At 35.4% G+C, this 14,854-nt stretch overlaps 7 protein-coding genes across 7 annotated transcripts; 1 reads left to right on the top strand and 6 right to left on the bottom strand.

Annotated features, from left to right (window-relative positions):
• Window positions 1-956: 956 nt before the first annotated feature.
• PHYBLDRAFT_166418 (hypothetical protein) lies at window positions 957-2,408 on the bottom strand (the record flags this gene model as incomplete). The annotated part of the gene is made up of 5 exons (XM_018435414.1): window positions 957-1,051; window positions 1,235-1,330; window positions 1,631-1,684; window positions 2,078-2,138; window positions 2,373-2,408. The coding sequence occupies 5 exons, from the start codon at window positions 2,406-2,408 to the stop codon at window positions 957-959; spliced, it is 342 nt and encodes a 113-aa protein (XP_018294492.1).
• A 457-nt stretch (window positions 2,409-2,865) lies between these two features.
• On the bottom strand, window positions 2,866-4,960 carry PHYBLDRAFT_180684 (Homeodomain-like DNA binding domain-containing transcription factor; the record flags this gene model as incomplete). The annotated part of the gene is made up of 3 exons (XM_018438352.1): window positions 2,866-3,258; window positions 4,791-4,883; window positions 4,947-4,960. 3 exons carry the CDS (start codon window positions 4,958-4,960, stop codon window positions 3,024-3,026), a joined length of 342 nt encoding a protein of 113 aa, XP_018294491.1. The 3' UTR covers window positions 2,866-3,023.
• A 350-nt stretch (window positions 4,961-5,310) lies between these two features.
• PHYBLDRAFT_123706 (hypothetical protein) lies at window positions 5,311-6,499 on the bottom strand. Its single transcript, XM_018428945.1, has 6 exons — window positions 6,448-6,499; window positions 6,366-6,385; window positions 6,176-6,253; window positions 5,936-6,082; window positions 5,755-5,823; window positions 5,311-5,682 (listed from the first exon to the last, which is right to left on the bottom strand). Exons 1-6 carry the CDS (start codon window positions 6,461-6,463, stop codon window positions 5,410-5,412), a joined length of 603 nt encoding a protein of 200 aa, XP_018294490.1. The 5' UTR covers window positions 6,464-6,499; the 3' UTR covers window positions 5,311-5,409.
• Window positions 6,500-6,728: 229 nt separating this feature from the next.
• Window positions 6,729-8,090, bottom strand: PHYBLDRAFT_186294 (hypothetical protein). Its single transcript, XM_018439215.1, has 6 exons — window positions 8,000-8,090; window positions 7,862-7,925; window positions 7,538-7,778; window positions 7,337-7,458; window positions 7,035-7,265; window positions 6,729-6,875 (listed from the first exon to the last, which is right to left on the bottom strand). Exons 2-6 carry the CDS (start codon window positions 7,919-7,921, stop codon window positions 6,861-6,863), a joined length of 669 nt encoding a protein of 222 aa, XP_018294489.1. The 5' UTR covers window positions 7,922-7,925; window positions 8,000-8,090; the 3' UTR covers window positions 6,729-6,860.
• A 1,618-nt stretch (window positions 8,091-9,708) lies between these two features.
• On the top strand, window positions 9,709-10,937 carry PHYBLDRAFT_100497 (hypothetical protein; the record flags this gene model as incomplete). Its single annotated transcript, XM_018427590.1, has 4 exons — window positions 9,709-10,065; window positions 10,185-10,355; window positions 10,459-10,702; window positions 10,834-10,937. Coding segments are annotated over 4 exons (876 nt in total), but the record flags the coding sequence as incomplete, so codon positions are not given.
• Window positions 10,938-11,439: 502 nt separating this feature from the next.
• On the bottom strand, window positions 11,440-11,868 carry PHYBLDRAFT_143417 (hypothetical protein; the record flags this gene model as incomplete). The annotated part of the gene is made up of 1 exon (XM_018430979.1): window positions 11,440-11,868. The coding sequence occupies one exon, from the start codon at window positions 11,866-11,868 to the stop codon at window positions 11,440-11,442; it is 429 nt and encodes a 142-aa protein (XP_018294487.1).
• A 1,635-nt stretch (window positions 11,869-13,503) lies between these two features.
• PHYBLDRAFT_180681 (hypothetical protein) lies at window positions 13,504-14,659 on the bottom strand. Its single transcript, XM_018438351.1, has 2 exons — window positions 14,634-14,659; window positions 13,504-14,372 (listed from the first exon to the last, which is right to left on the bottom strand). Exon 2 carries the CDS (start codon window positions 14,368-14,370, stop codon window positions 13,609-13,611), a length of 762 nt encoding a protein of 253 aa, XP_018294486.1. The 5' UTR covers window positions 14,371-14,372; window positions 14,634-14,659; the 3' UTR covers window positions 13,504-13,608.
• Window positions 14,660-14,854: the final 195 nt, after the last annotated feature.

Raw genomic sequence — 14,854 nt, 5'->3', positions numbered from 1 at the left:
CTTTATTTAAACATTTATCTAGTAATATTCTCAAATACTTTACCACAGATACACAGTACAATCTCGATAGACCACATCCAGATGGTTCTCGAATAAATAAAACTGGGACCCATATTAATCCGTGATTTTCTCAAGATTCTATTGGGAAGTAACAGATATCCTAATATCCTCTTTTCTTTTTATCTATTCTATTTATCCTCTCCTTGGATTTCCTACAATTCCAGGTAAAATAATGCCAAAAGCACAAGGCTTTATAAATAGGTTTTGAGGTTAAACATAATGCGTTTTCTTTTCTTATTTCTTATAAATACTCAAGCATACCAATAAGCGACATTTTCCGATATATATGTATATATCTACAAACTATTCATCGCATATTTGTACATATCTAATCTATACTTCTTTTTTACTGTATTAAAAAGACTGTTAAATAGTATAACAGTACCGAGAAAACCATAAAGCGGCTTATATTGATACATGCAATACACTCTTATTGCACAATTCAAATATGTGTAAGCTACATATATTCTATGTTCTCTATGTGCTATACCAATAGGACTGGTAGCTACTCAAGATAAACATAAATCAGAATTGCTTGCATTTGGTGCATCTATTTTGTTTTGACGCGATTGGGTGGTTAAATAGCACACCCTTCTCAAAGCACCCGCATTCTCTCTTCTAGTTGGGTTACCCATGTCATTCTTCAAAACATCCGTACACCCGCAACCATCGGAATTGTCCTTTTTCAGACAATGTTTCTATCTTGGAAGGTGATAACAAATCTCAAAATATTGGTGCTAGTGTAAGAACCCTCTCTGAAACTGGAATATTGGCAGAGTACCTCGAACTGTGCGACTGTCTATCCCGCAACCAGTTTTTCTACAAGTATCCTCTTCTTTAAATTTTCCCTCTACTTTGGCATATTGTTTTGAAATATGGAAATGTATGTTAAGCTATTAGCCACTCATAGCGATCCTAGTGTGTCGTTCATACTTCTCACATTCAACACTGGGAGAAAACTGGTTTTCATCTACCACTGCTGTAACTACATCTGTACAAGATGTTTGTCTAACACAGGTCTAAATATGGTGTGGTATTTACTATTCTTTTCTGGAGCACAATTCTAAGATTTTTTGAGAGAAACGGAATAATAAAAGGTTACGTACGATTGTGGGTAATCATCCCAGAAAAAACATATGGGTATATAAAGCCTCAAAAAATCTTTTTAACCTACCAACTACAGATTTTGAAGTTGAAGCGCTTGTCGCAAAGTACCATATAGATCTCGGCTTCTTGTTGTGCAACTGTTTTCCCAGATGACTTTTTATCACTAATTTAAATATGTATCATTAGAAACTTTATCCAGCCATGAATTTATGACACTAGAATTTCTCAAGGTCTTTTCTTTCTTTTCTTTCTTTTCTTTCTTTTCTTTCTTTCTTCTGCCTGGTACCTACATAGTTACAGAAGCCATCAAGAATTTCAGAGAGTCTTCCATATCCAAATAGTCACGCGATTACACCTGTGGAGCTAATTTAGTACCTCACTTGGAGTTCTCTCCATTTCCCTTGATTTTTCTCGTATCTTTAGGTTGATCCCTACATTTGCTTTTATCAAGCATTAACCTTACTGGTTATATCATCATCTTTCTTTATTTGGCTTTTCACACATTTTGTTAATATTACTATATATATATATATATATTCCAATTATTCTTTATATTATTGAAATTCTTATTGAACAAACCAATACTACTGAGTGAAATGAAATATAGTATTCTTCAATCCCTTTTATAATCGATACTATACCATTTGATTCTACATCTCTCTCTCTCTCAACATATATATAGACCAACGATTCCAATTTTATCCAACACAAGAATGATTTGTAGATTAAGTATTAAGATAAAAGCTTATACGTGTTAGTTACGCGCGAAAAGGACATCAATTCCTTTATAAATACAGTGTTGAATAAGGTTTTCAGAATTACTTTAGAGAAGCTTGTTAAAATATTTTGAGACCTTCAAAGTGTTTAACCCTTTCACCTTCCTAAAGAAGCTCCGGCCAAAGCCACATACCTTCTCTAGCTACTTTTTTTTTAATAAAGAAAAGAAAAACTTGATATACTACATTTAAAGCCTGTATTTTATAAAGCCAAATAAACAAATATAATGTTGAAAAGAAAAGGTATTAAAAGCTTAAATGCTAGTCCAATGCAATTGTCATGCCTTTGATATATATATATATACGTATATTATGTAATTCTGCCAAAAATAAAGCCATCGTATTGGGTTAAATCTCTCTAATCTTCATTTCTCTTTCTTGAGGCTTTATATTACAATTCTAGACTTCACTCGGCAAAAAAAAGTATACTTTTATGATACGCGCTGGCTTTAATATAGCTCTCATTGGGTAATCGATTCAATCTTTATTGATAATAAAACCAAAAATGGCTTTAAAACTTTGAAATATATATATGACATAGTAATATGTTTCAATTTACTCCAACATTGTTGATTGAATTTTAGCTTACATGCATTTGTGTATGTATTACAGCTAAATGTTTGCAGAAATTAATTGAATATACTAATGCCTTTTTAGAGACTAGATTTTTTTTTTAAAAATAAATAAATAAAATAAAATAAAAATGTTTTGTTTCAAATAAGTATTCTGTTAAATAATCCAAGTAAAATTAAATACTCTTGTATAACAACAGCATAAATGGTTTTCTAAAATGCAACAAAGAATAAATATATCCTCACAGAGAAACACGCTTTACTTTAAATAAGACCGCGCGTTTTCCATTCGGACATACACACTCATCTACATGAGAGCCAAAAGAGTTATTTTCTCTTTACTCAAGAAAGAATAGATATATATATATATATATAATATCATCATTGTACAAAAATTGGGGTAATTTAATTATTACAACGAATAAAATAAAGTAAACTACGTGATATGTGCATAAGCATAATTGTAATCATAACTCATTTACAAGCGTTAAAAGTGCTTCTTGTCACATTAGAGACGCTTGGGTAGTCTTTTGGGCTTTAGGTCTGCCTTTTCTCTCATTCTTTGCTCCATTCGCGTGATGAGGTCATTGATAGTTTCGTAGGGAAGGTTCATAAGATCTGATATCTCCTTGGCATTCATTCCTGAGCGTGCCATCCAGAATATTCCTCCGTGGTCAAATTCTGACCACTCTCTACAATCAGCACTGGGAATCGAGTTGGTTTTTCCCAATGTCATTGCTAATCTTTTTTTTTTTTATGAAAAGGGTTGAAAAAAAAAAGGGACGGAGAGTATGGGTGTTGGAGGAGAAAATAAATCGCTACTCTCTTTCCTTTCTTTTAATAGTATATATCTCCTACAAATTGTGACTGGACAAAAATCATTTAATAAAAACGGCGATTTATATCTGGGGTTCTTTAGTGCTACGTTTCAATGTTTTTACTTGAGATTAAGAGGAATTTGGATTTATTGTAGCCAAATTAAATTAATTTTTTTTTTTTTTGCTTTTTGTGTAAAGCCGGACTCTCATTGGTCTAAAATAAAATAGAAAATCCAACTTTTATATCAGTCTCAACTTTAAACATTGTACTGAAATTAAAGTATTTAAAACCAACTATTCGGAGATGTAATTATGAAAAAACCCACAAATTGGGTACAATGATTCTGTAGCGTATAAACTATAAACTCAAGACTACTACCACTGTAGTAAATGGCAGACATTACAATTCCGCGACCGTAGGAATTATACGGTCCCGTATATCTTATATGAGTCCGTATAATTCCTACTGTCGCGGAGTTGTAATATCTGCCAATAGAATATTGGCTTTTAGTAAATTAAAAATATTTACAGCGAATACTATTTATTGGAGTTAAAATTACTTTTTATCTAATCCAATAAAATCATTTAAAGTAGCAAAATTATACCATTTTTAGGTACATATTTCCCTTTTTATAACAAATTTGGATAATAGAATTCGTTGGATTTCAAATTATTTTTGCATCTAATCCAATCAAATATTCTAAATATGGCAAATCTATACCTTTTTTAGGTATATCTATTCTTATAATTGGTTCAACAAATACACGGTTTTATATTGGAATTTTATAGTTTTTATTGATCAAAATAATACAAGTTGAATATAAAGAAGTATGGAAAGAAGAAGTACTATTTTTTATGATATTTAGTAACAGTTTAAGCTATAAAGTTACTAAATGATATACATATATCTATTTTTATGTGATACTTTTTACATTGTTTATCTAAAAAAAAGGCTATTCTCTAGATACTATGATATTGATGAAGATATGTATATTGCTTAATTGATTCTTTTTAATCAAAGAGTATAAACCTGCTTTGTGTTAACATTGTAATGTCTGATTCATACTTTTGAAAAACAAGAAGACAGATTCCTTGCAATTCTCTAAATCTACCGAGATTTCTAATGAGCATGCGAGCAATCTTGACAACCAAATTGTACTTGATGCATATATTTTTCTGTCAATTCTTCCCGGATTGCTTTCTTTTGTCAACTTTGCTGATTCGTATTTTATTAATACTAGCCTTCATAGTTATTAAGTGTGCTCCTTTTAGAGACTTTTAATAATTTTAGACCTTGTGAAAAAATATAGAAACAAGTCCTTTTAGATGTACCAATCTAAATTGTTTGGAGAACATGGACGGGTCAGAGGTTATGCATCGTTTGTGGAATCGCGATCTTGCTGCTGTCCTGAACTTCCGACATATACTTAACAATTTAAGATATGATGGGACTATACCTGTAAGGTTCACCCGCGTCATTCGGATTGGACGTATCAGAAGACAAGCAGAAGAAGATCTCCAGGAGGGTCGTCGTTTGAGACAAAGACTGACTAGAATTCAAATAAGATGAAAAAATTCCGTCCTGGTTACCGCTTAGGACCCACCCAAGCTACCGCTGGTAAGCCATTAGATTTGAATAACATGGTATTTAGTTTTGTAATGGGTTGAAAAAGCTAAGAAAAAGATGTTTTGCTTTGACTGCAAAAAACATGGTGGGGTAAAAAAAAAAAGTAGAATATAAAAGAGAGCGAGAGAGAAATTGGTGCTTAATTAAAACTCAACTACAAGACACTTTAAACCCCGGAAAACTTGCAACAATTCACTAAAATCGCCTATTTTTTTTCTATAGGGTACATTATTTTGTTGCATACACTTCAAATACACCCTTTTCTTTGTTAGTAATTTTAACTCTAAAAGTAGATTTAATATATTGTCTAGCTCTTTGAGCCATACAAGCAAGTAACAACCTCTTTAAAATTCAATAATATAAAAAAAACACACACCTTTTTGTCCTTTTTATTTGCTTTTTTTTTAGCCTTTAGTTTGTTTGCTTGAAGCTATACGCATATGTATAATTTATTGACGAAGAGCTTTCAATCGCTCACTCAGTAACGCATCCTCACTCATATCCGTCTTACTGGCCTCTCCTAGAGATGTTCCTGGTTCCATTTTTCCTAACTCATGCTTCATTTCCAAGCCATGTTCATCCGCCACCTGGTGCATCAACGTCTCTACCTCATTTTGGGGTGTAGTTAATGTAGTTGTACCGGCCATAGCACCCTCCATATACTCTGTCTGCACATCCAAGTCTTCAAACTGGGACTCAAACTTATCCATAACCATTGATATCTTACAAAACAGCAATAATACGTATTAATCTTACTTTGTACTTATATTCCCTTTCTTTAATTATAAGCCTACCTTTTCAAGATTCATTGATCCCATTGCCCTATCCATACCCTTGACAACGCTTGCCATTGATGTAGTAACCTAAGATATTATATATATATATATATATATATATATTAAAACCCCATTTTTTTTGTTAGCTTGATTTTGACTACACAGTATATTTCTAAAGAAAGAAAAAACAACAACTTACTTTCCGCATAGTTACTGCAGTCTGCACACGACTTGCTACGGCGTCAATACGAGACGAGAGCCGGAGTAAATTGATAGCCTCATTCTTTTTTCTAATGGCGTTTGCAGCATAAATACGAGCCCCCTCCATGTTACCATCTTGAATGGCCTACATTAGACATTATTGTTACTAAGGTCCTTGATTTTTTTTGCTGAACTTTAATAGTCTAAAATGCAACATATAGAGAGAAAGAGAATGCACCTTTTTAAGTTTGGCTTTCTCAAGCGTTTCATCTTTTTGGCAACGCTTAGATTGTTTGTTCAACTGTTTTGCTGTGAACTATGGGACGATCGGCACAAAAAAAAAGGTACCCGATGATTTGGATTGAGTTTCTTCTTTGTTCAGGTAGACAGTTGAATATGTGGTATATAGACTGTCACGTCAGACACACCTTTAACTGAAAGAGATTCTCTGTAATGAATAGTATATGAGACTTGATGGCCGTTTTTTTCTCTAAAAACAAAGACACATACTTTCCATGCCACTCATTATGAATCTCGATAATATATGTATTTAAAAGAAAAATGACCAAATGAGAAAAAGGAAACCTTTTCAAAAAAGAGAGAAAAAAATTAAGATGAGAGGACTTGGATCACACAAGGTTATGACGTCGTTGTATTGTATTAAATAAGATAATCATCTTTACCAGCTTGATATTTTACTTTGCTTATTCTGTATATCAATATGCATAATAAGTAAGCCAATAGACATGTTAAATTCGTAGATGCTTTGTGTGCGAGTTGAAACAAAAAATAGAGGGAGTATTTCAGGTTAACTTTATTGATTTGTAGGTGTGTGAATTTTGTATATATATTATATATATTGTTAAAAGATAAGTTAATTCATAAGAAGAATTATTGGGAAATGTGATACCAGAGCATGCGTCCTATCCCTTCAATGCCTAAACGAACAAATGAACAAATGAACAAACAAAGTAAACAACGATACAATAGTATCTTTATACTTATACCTACTCTTTGATACTATACTATATTATGTTGTATTGCATTGTATTGTACACAAAAGATAATCGTAATAAATAAAATAAAAGAAACTTTACCTGAAGGCGCTTTTGCATCATGTCAAGTTCAGGTCCTTCTTCTTCATCCGACTCGGACTCTAATACAGCCTCTGGCTTCTCGATTGCTGGTCCCACTGTACCAGCCTCGCCGAGCATACCATTTGTGATCTGGAACAGGACACTGTTGACTTCTTCCTCGGCCTCTTCCTCAAGGTCATCATCGTCCATCATTTCCATTGTGTCCTCGATCATCTCTTCCATAATACCCGCCTATCAATACAATACAATAAAGTACAGAATGAATTCTCTGCTTAGAATTCTAATTCAACGCAGTCCCTTACCTTTGTCATTTCCATAGACATTTGCTGCATTGACTGTGCAATTTCTGGTAATCGAACTAGCTGGTTTACTAGTTTCATAACCTCACCACTCTTCTGAAGTGTGCCAGCAACCTTGAGTGTAGCTGTATGTAATTTGTAGTATTTTTTTGTAGTATTTTTTTAATCAAATGCCTTGTACGTGCGTGTGCTTATCGTCTTTACCCAACTGGTGTTCAAGCTGCATAACAATCGAGTTAAGTTGGGCTTTACTGGTGTATAGTCTGTTCTTATGTCGCTGGGACCGAATAAGTTCTTTAGCCAGCATTTTGCAGCTTTTGACATCCCCTTTCTTGGCTACTTGTTTGATTGCCTTCTTGACCTTGATCTCTTCTGAATCAATAGCCTGGATTTGTCTCTGTATCGCTCGTTGCTGTCCTCGAATTTCTTGACGCCATTTCTTTACCTATCGAACCTCACCCCCAAAACATAAAATAAAATTGGAATTGACTCGAGGATTATATAAGTATGTCATGGACTTGTACTCACAAGCTCATCGGGTGTCTTTTTTCCAAAGAAGCGTTGAATGTTACTAAATGTGCTAGCCATTATACTATACAATTAAAAGAAGAAAAAAAAGTTAATCTTTACAGAGTAATGTTTCAATTTGGTCAAATAAAATCGTACTTGGTTCTAGATAACAAAAAGGTCTATTGAACAAATGAATTCTTTTCTTTTCTTTTAATAATATATATATATATTAAATATAAAATTCTTGAGATTCAATACAGTATGTGCGTGTCTGTGTCTGTGTTGAGAGGGAAAGGACAGCCACTTGAATTAAGTTTTGGTTTGACCTTGAGCTCCGCATGTTGGTAAACCAGAAAGCCAGACAGACAGACAGACAGACTGGACCATAGAAAGTATAATAAACTCCGCGAACAAGATGCCTTTAAAGTATCTTTTCTCTATATCTTTTTTTTTTACACTGTGGACTTGTACATCCTCTTTGTTCGTAGTAATTGGATGATTTTAATGTAATAATATTAAATACCAATAATATAAAACATGGTATTTTCTCTATAAAATACATATAAAAAGAAAAGATCCGCGTATATTTTGATATCTAAAAAAAATAATTAAAGTTTTACGTGTTATTGACCGCGTATAAAGAAGGTTTGGGTTGGTTGGTTGGTTTTGATATTAAGAAGTGTATATCATACAAATGTTCGTTATTTTGAGAATCGAGAATAAGACAAAATAAACAGCCGTAATTAGCATATACAAACATAAAGGTATATACTTTATTCGATGCTACAAATCTAGTTTAATGGTGCTTTGGAAATAAAGCATAAAATCAATCCAGAAACCAAGAGAAACCTAAAGAAAATCTCGATCCGAGGGTGTCTAAGACTGGGTAAGTATCCGGTTATAGCAAATAGACCAAGTATTCATTTGAGTATTTTGTAAAGCCAAAAAATGATTAGGAATATAGTCAGATAATTTACATTGATTTTCATTTGAAAGAAGTTGAATTTAATAATAATGCTTTTGATTCTTGGCAATCATAATACAGTGTATATAATCAACTTTATACGATTGGATATATACATACATACATAAGCAGTGTCTCTATAGAATTCACATGAGCAAGTATGCACCTTTAAACCTTTACCCTTCCATAGTTTTGTACCCCAGATTTTTGGCTTGTCTTTGTGACATTTCTCTTTATCCAATAAAGAGGCAAGGCTTTAGCGGTAAACCAAATAAGTATATATGTTATATTCTTATATATGAAAACAAGAAAAGAGAGAAAGACTTTAATAAACCAACCTTCATTCGCACCTAAAGTGTACCTACAATGTAAATTGTGCTTACTTTTTTTTCAAGGCCATCCAATCCACAAGCCATGTGTAATGCTTCCGGCTGAAGGTTACAATTGGCGGCAGGATAAATAGCGGACCCAAACGACTGATTGAAGATGAACCAATTACATAAACTGATTTGACTGATTCAACGCTGCGTCACAAGCACTCATTTTCCCTTTTTCCATTGACTTAAAAGGATTTCTTGAGTTTGACAAGTCTGGTACCTTTTTTTTTCCACCCAAAAAAGAAGAGCATAAGAAATGTTGCGTGGAATTACTACAACCCTGAGAGGGCGTCTTGTAAGTCAATCACAAACGGATAGATACACAAACCACATGGAATATAAATCAAGAGAAGAAAGAAGGATAATCATCAATTCACCACAAGAAAATCACACTTTGTTACATCTTGGTTTATTTTCTTCAAAATGTAAAAAGAAAACAAAAAACACAAACTCACGACTCTTTATGATAGCCTACAGTGGGTGCCATCCAGCCCATTGTCCCTACCGTGTCTCAGTTGATGGCTAAGCGTACACATACTTCCGCAACATCTGCTATCTCGTTTAAGAAGCACATCCGTCAACGTCGCTTTGGCCCTGTTCCCGCTGTGCCTGAACCATCGGTCGAAGAAGCAGTGTCAAACATCCTCTACAACACCCCACCACCCAGTCAAGCCCCTGAGGTCCGCCACATTCTCAACTGTCTCGTCCAGAACGAGCCTGGTGTTCTCAGCCGCCTCTCTGGTATCTTGGCTGCCCGTGGATTCAACATCGAGTCTCTTGTTGTTGCCAAGACTGAAGTTCCTGACCTCAGTCGTATGACTGTCGTATTCAACGGCCGTAACGTCCAGATCGAACAGGCCAGACGCCAGTTGGAAGATTTGGTAAGTTTCAGAGGGAATACAAAAGAAGAACACAGTAGAAGAAGAAAAGGTTATAACAACAATAATCATATATACTAATGTTTTATAAACCCTTTTTTTTTCACTAAAAAACAAAAAAGGTTCCTGTGTGGGCTGTGTTGGACTACACAAAGACAAAGTTGATTGAACGCGAATTGCTTTTGATCAAGGTGTCCATCTTGGGCCCTGAACATTTGCACGAGCAACTCTTGACTACCAAGTTTGACGATAAAGTAGAGTTTGAGGATAAGAACTTGGTGGACTACGACGATGTAAGAACAGACCAGACCAAACCAAAATATGATTATGTATACTCATGAGTTACTGCGAAACTTATCGTCTTTTTTCTTTATAATCATAATTATAATTATAAAGTCTGAACACGCCCATCCTAATGCTTCAGATGCCCTCAGAGAGACATTTTCTCATTTACGTGCCTTGACTGAGCTTACTCGTTTGTTTGATGGCAAGGTTGTCGATGTGTCATCTGATTCTATTATGATTGAGCTGTGCGCCAAGCCTAGACGCTTGTCTTCGTTCATGAAGCTATGCAAGCCATTTGGTATCCTCGAGTCTTCAAGATCAGGCAAGTTTTTATTTCAAGTGATAATAGTAATTAGTCAGGGATGATGTGGTTGAAATTCTGATCCTTTGAGTATTCTTTACTGACCGACTGACTGACTGACTGACTAATTGGTATGAATGAATGGATGATCTTTCTCTCTCTCTCTTTTTATTGAATTTACTTAGGTGTCATGGCCATGCCCAGATCGCCCGTACATGATCATTATGAACCACAGTCCGAGCATTCTTACGATGATGAGGATGTTGATGCCTCCATGCTCCCTCCCGGATAAGAAACTAGAAATCGATCTTTGTCCCATTCATACAATATTTCATCCCCACAAACTTTTTCTTCTTTTATTTCATTACATGGATTCTCAATTACAAACAAACAGACCAATCAATCAACAAACAAACCGGGCCAAACAACAGCAGCAAAAAAAAAGACCCTTGTACAATTCTCGAGTGAAATGATTGTGGTTAATTTATATGGGATGAGATGCGATTGGGTGTGAGTTTAGGATGTCTGTGGGAATATCAAAGTAGATGGGAATGGAATAGAAGGCAATGGGAAAAGAACAATTTTATAATGGCGGTAATGGTTATTATTATTATTGTTGTTGATATTGCGTGATCAATATATAGTAAAAAAAAACAAGCAGAAATTTACAAGGCAAGAAGAATTACGTACAAAGAAGAAAGAAATGTATAAAGAGCAAAGAATATCGATGCACAAAAAAATATATATCGAGAAAACAGAAAGAGCAATATAACTATTTGATCAAAACTTCTTCAATAGACGGATCGTTCAAAGAACGCAACATCACAGACGTGAGTGATGTCTGGATCCAATACTGACAATGCTGTCGAGCTGTACCCTTCGTCTAGATCTTGTGAGTCGCACCCTGCCGAAGAGGAAGAAAGCGAGGAAGATACAGAATCACCAATGCAGAAGACTTGGCCTACAGACGCTTGAGGCGGGGCGGAAGAGGTTGTGACAGCAACGGGCTTCTTTCCCATGTATCTTGTGTTCGGTGCAGCAAAGTAGGTATCTTTTAACTGGGGACGAGCCTGTACTGAATCCAAGTTTAAGAGCGAGGCAGCCACTTCTGTTTCGAGTCTTATCTGGGTACGTACAGTCGGTATACTGAGATGTTTTGGATGTTTGGGGTCCTTTTGAGGGCCTTTTGAGCAGATGAGCTTAACAAGTGAGAATTTCATTGAATAATTTCACGCGCACACACACACACACGCACACGTACGCACGTATAACACACAATGCACAACGCGCACTAAGAAATAAGAGAGAGAAAGAGAAAGAACAGAAGAAATAAAATAAAGATGAAGTTGCGTTTTTTTTGTATGTGTAAGACAAGAAGCAAAGGGTTTTCAATGGACTTGTCTTTAGGTAGATATTTATACTTGAAATTTTCATCGCGGAAAAATAACATTTTGTTTGTTCAATAAAGAGTCTTTGATGGTTACCTTGAATGCCTTAAACTCCGTCCGTCACTCTCTCAACACACCTTGGGACTTTTTGTGCATATATATATAAATACATACCTGAGGTATTCTCTCATTGATCATTAATGGCATTAAAGCAAAAAATTTACATGCATTAAAAGCTATGTCTTTTTTTATGTCAAGTGAGGTTTTAATGTAAATAATAAGAGCAACACAGTTTTACTAGAGAGCGAAAATATTGTTGTCATTGCAATCAATCATTATATTGAGATTCACAATTAACATTCTAAAAAACTGCAATACAACTTGGTCAGTCGCTGGCAGTAAATAAAACAAATAAAAAAAACAAGATAAAGAAGTATTCCAAAGGACAAATATATTACTGTGTTAGATGTTATATCAATGAAGATGTGCTTAAAAGTGAAACAGATATACATGTATGTATACATTGGTGAATATAAATGCATTATTGTATAATTCAATAAAAAAAAATATAGAAATTCAAAGTTTTTCCTTATTTCTATTATGTATTTTTGACAAGGATGCTTCTAAGTATCTTATATGGTGTATAAAGCATGTAAGGTGTATGCAAAATTATATTATTAAAAAAGTCGTTTGTCTTGTAATCAAATCAAGCGCACATATAAGGAGGGTGCCATGCATTTGAATGAGAGCAATTGAATCATTTGGCTTTGTTGGAGACCAATATGTGTCCATGTATTTCTAGAGTTATTTGAATTCACAAGATTCTATTAAGATCCAGAGGTTGAGTAGAAGGAAGTAGGGAAAAAATAATAATTAATAATTTAGCAGTAAAATATTGTTTTGTACTCTTTTCAAATTCTTGAATATGATGATGGTGATATGTCTATCTATCTGTCTGCCTGCCTGCCTGCCTGCGCTTATCTTATATATATATATATGTGTGTGTGTGTGTGTATGTATGTAGATCATATAACTGCCAATAGACAAAACTCTCTTTTGTGTACACACATATTAAATGCCTCGAATTTATTATTAATACTTCTTGGATCTTGAAATATGATTCCAATAACCAGAAATAATATAGGCTCATTAAGACCCGATGTCGCGTCAAGAAAAATTCCTACGGTGAATTTTAAAGCACACAAAAACATTAACCAGAATATCATTTTGCTATAAAACAAAATCAATCAATCGATCGATGGAATGAATGAATGAATGATCGGGACAAAATATTATATGATTCGGGATATCCAAGTTTTCTTCTTTTTTTGATCTTATCATAATTCAACCAAGATTTGCTTATTTCCATGATCCACAAGTTAACCAATTCACAAACCAATGGTTATATTACAGACTTAGATATCTTTACTTTTTCACATCACCCACATAAGAATACGAATTATATGTAAATATATTTTAAGCCAAACATGCCATAGATTTGTTTATGTTTTTATTAATACGAAGAGGATAGTGGGAAAGAAGTTAAGCAAAAGACAAAGAGTTGCAATGTGTTTAATCCTTGATCTTCTTGGTACCGCGGAGGAGACCAGTACGGCGGGCAGCAATAAGACCGACCTTCTGACCAGCGGAGGAGTCGCGAGCGACAGTAGAGGCGTGACCAATGTGCTGATGGTTACCACCACCGTGGGGATGGTCAACGGGGTTCATGGCAACACCACGGGTCTTGGGCCAGCTGTTACGCTTGACTCTGTACTTGTGGTAAGCACGACCGGCCTTCAAGAGGGGCTTGTCGATACGTCCACCACCGGCAACGATACCGATAGCGGCACGGGAGGTGGAGGGGACGATCTTCTTGGAGCCGGAAGGAAGTCTGATGCGGGTCTTACCGTCATCACCGTGGCCAATGACGGTCACGTAGTTACCGGAAGTACGGGCAAGAGCTCCACGGTCACCAACCTTCTCCTCGACGTTGCAAACGATGGTACCTTCGGGGACGGAGGCAAGGGGCAAGACGTTACCGACGTTGAGGGTAGCCTTCTTACCGCAGTAGATGAACTGACCGGTGTACATGCCTTCGGTGGCAATGAAGGTCTCGGTTCTGAGCTTGTACTTGTAGGGGTCACGGAAAGCAACCTTGGCGAGGGGGGCACCTCTTCCGGGATCGTGGACGATCTCCTTGATGATGCCACGAATGTAACCGTGACGTTCAGCAAAGTCGAAAACTCTCAACTTGGCAGCACCCTTGCGACCGACGGTGTGGGCCTTGAAGATGCTTCCGGCACCTTTTCTTTGAGCACGAATGACACGACCCATGTCTAATATAATATAAAATAAAAAGAAATATATATATGTATATATATATATATATATATAAATATGCGTGCGTATATATTCGTGTTGGTGTTGGTGTTGGTGTTGGTGTAGGTGTGTATGTGTTCGTACACAATAGGTCTCTCTCTAGGCTAATCTTCTAAATCCATCTGTCTTTCGATCGATAATCATCTCTCAAGCAAAGTTGCGTTTGCTTCAAGATATTCATCCTTTCATCCGTCTAGAATAGGGGTTGATATACGGACCTATAAGCTTGTTGGAAGAAAGAGGGAGTATCTCTGATGGTGCTCTTGACCGATACTTTGAACACACGCATCCCACACACATCCATCCCCCCATCTTTCCTCCGGGCTTTTGTACAGCTCGGACCGGAAGGTATTGCCTGTCCGGTCAATGCGGTTAATTTAAGCAAATGTCAGTGAGCAAAAAAAAATATTTGACAGAAAAGCGGAGATGCATAAATGTT

This window comes from Phycomyces blakesleeanus (assembly GCF_001638985.1).
Source record: "Phycomyces blakesleeanus NRRL 1555(-) unplaced genomic scaffold PHYBLscaffold_6, whole genome shotgun sequence".
In the NCBI taxonomy this organism is placed as follows: Eukaryota; Fungi; Mucoromycota; class Mucoromycetes; order Mucorales; family Phycomycetaceae; genus Phycomyces; species Phycomyces blakesleeanus.
This window is presented reverse-complemented; position numbering and strand designations above follow the sequence as displayed.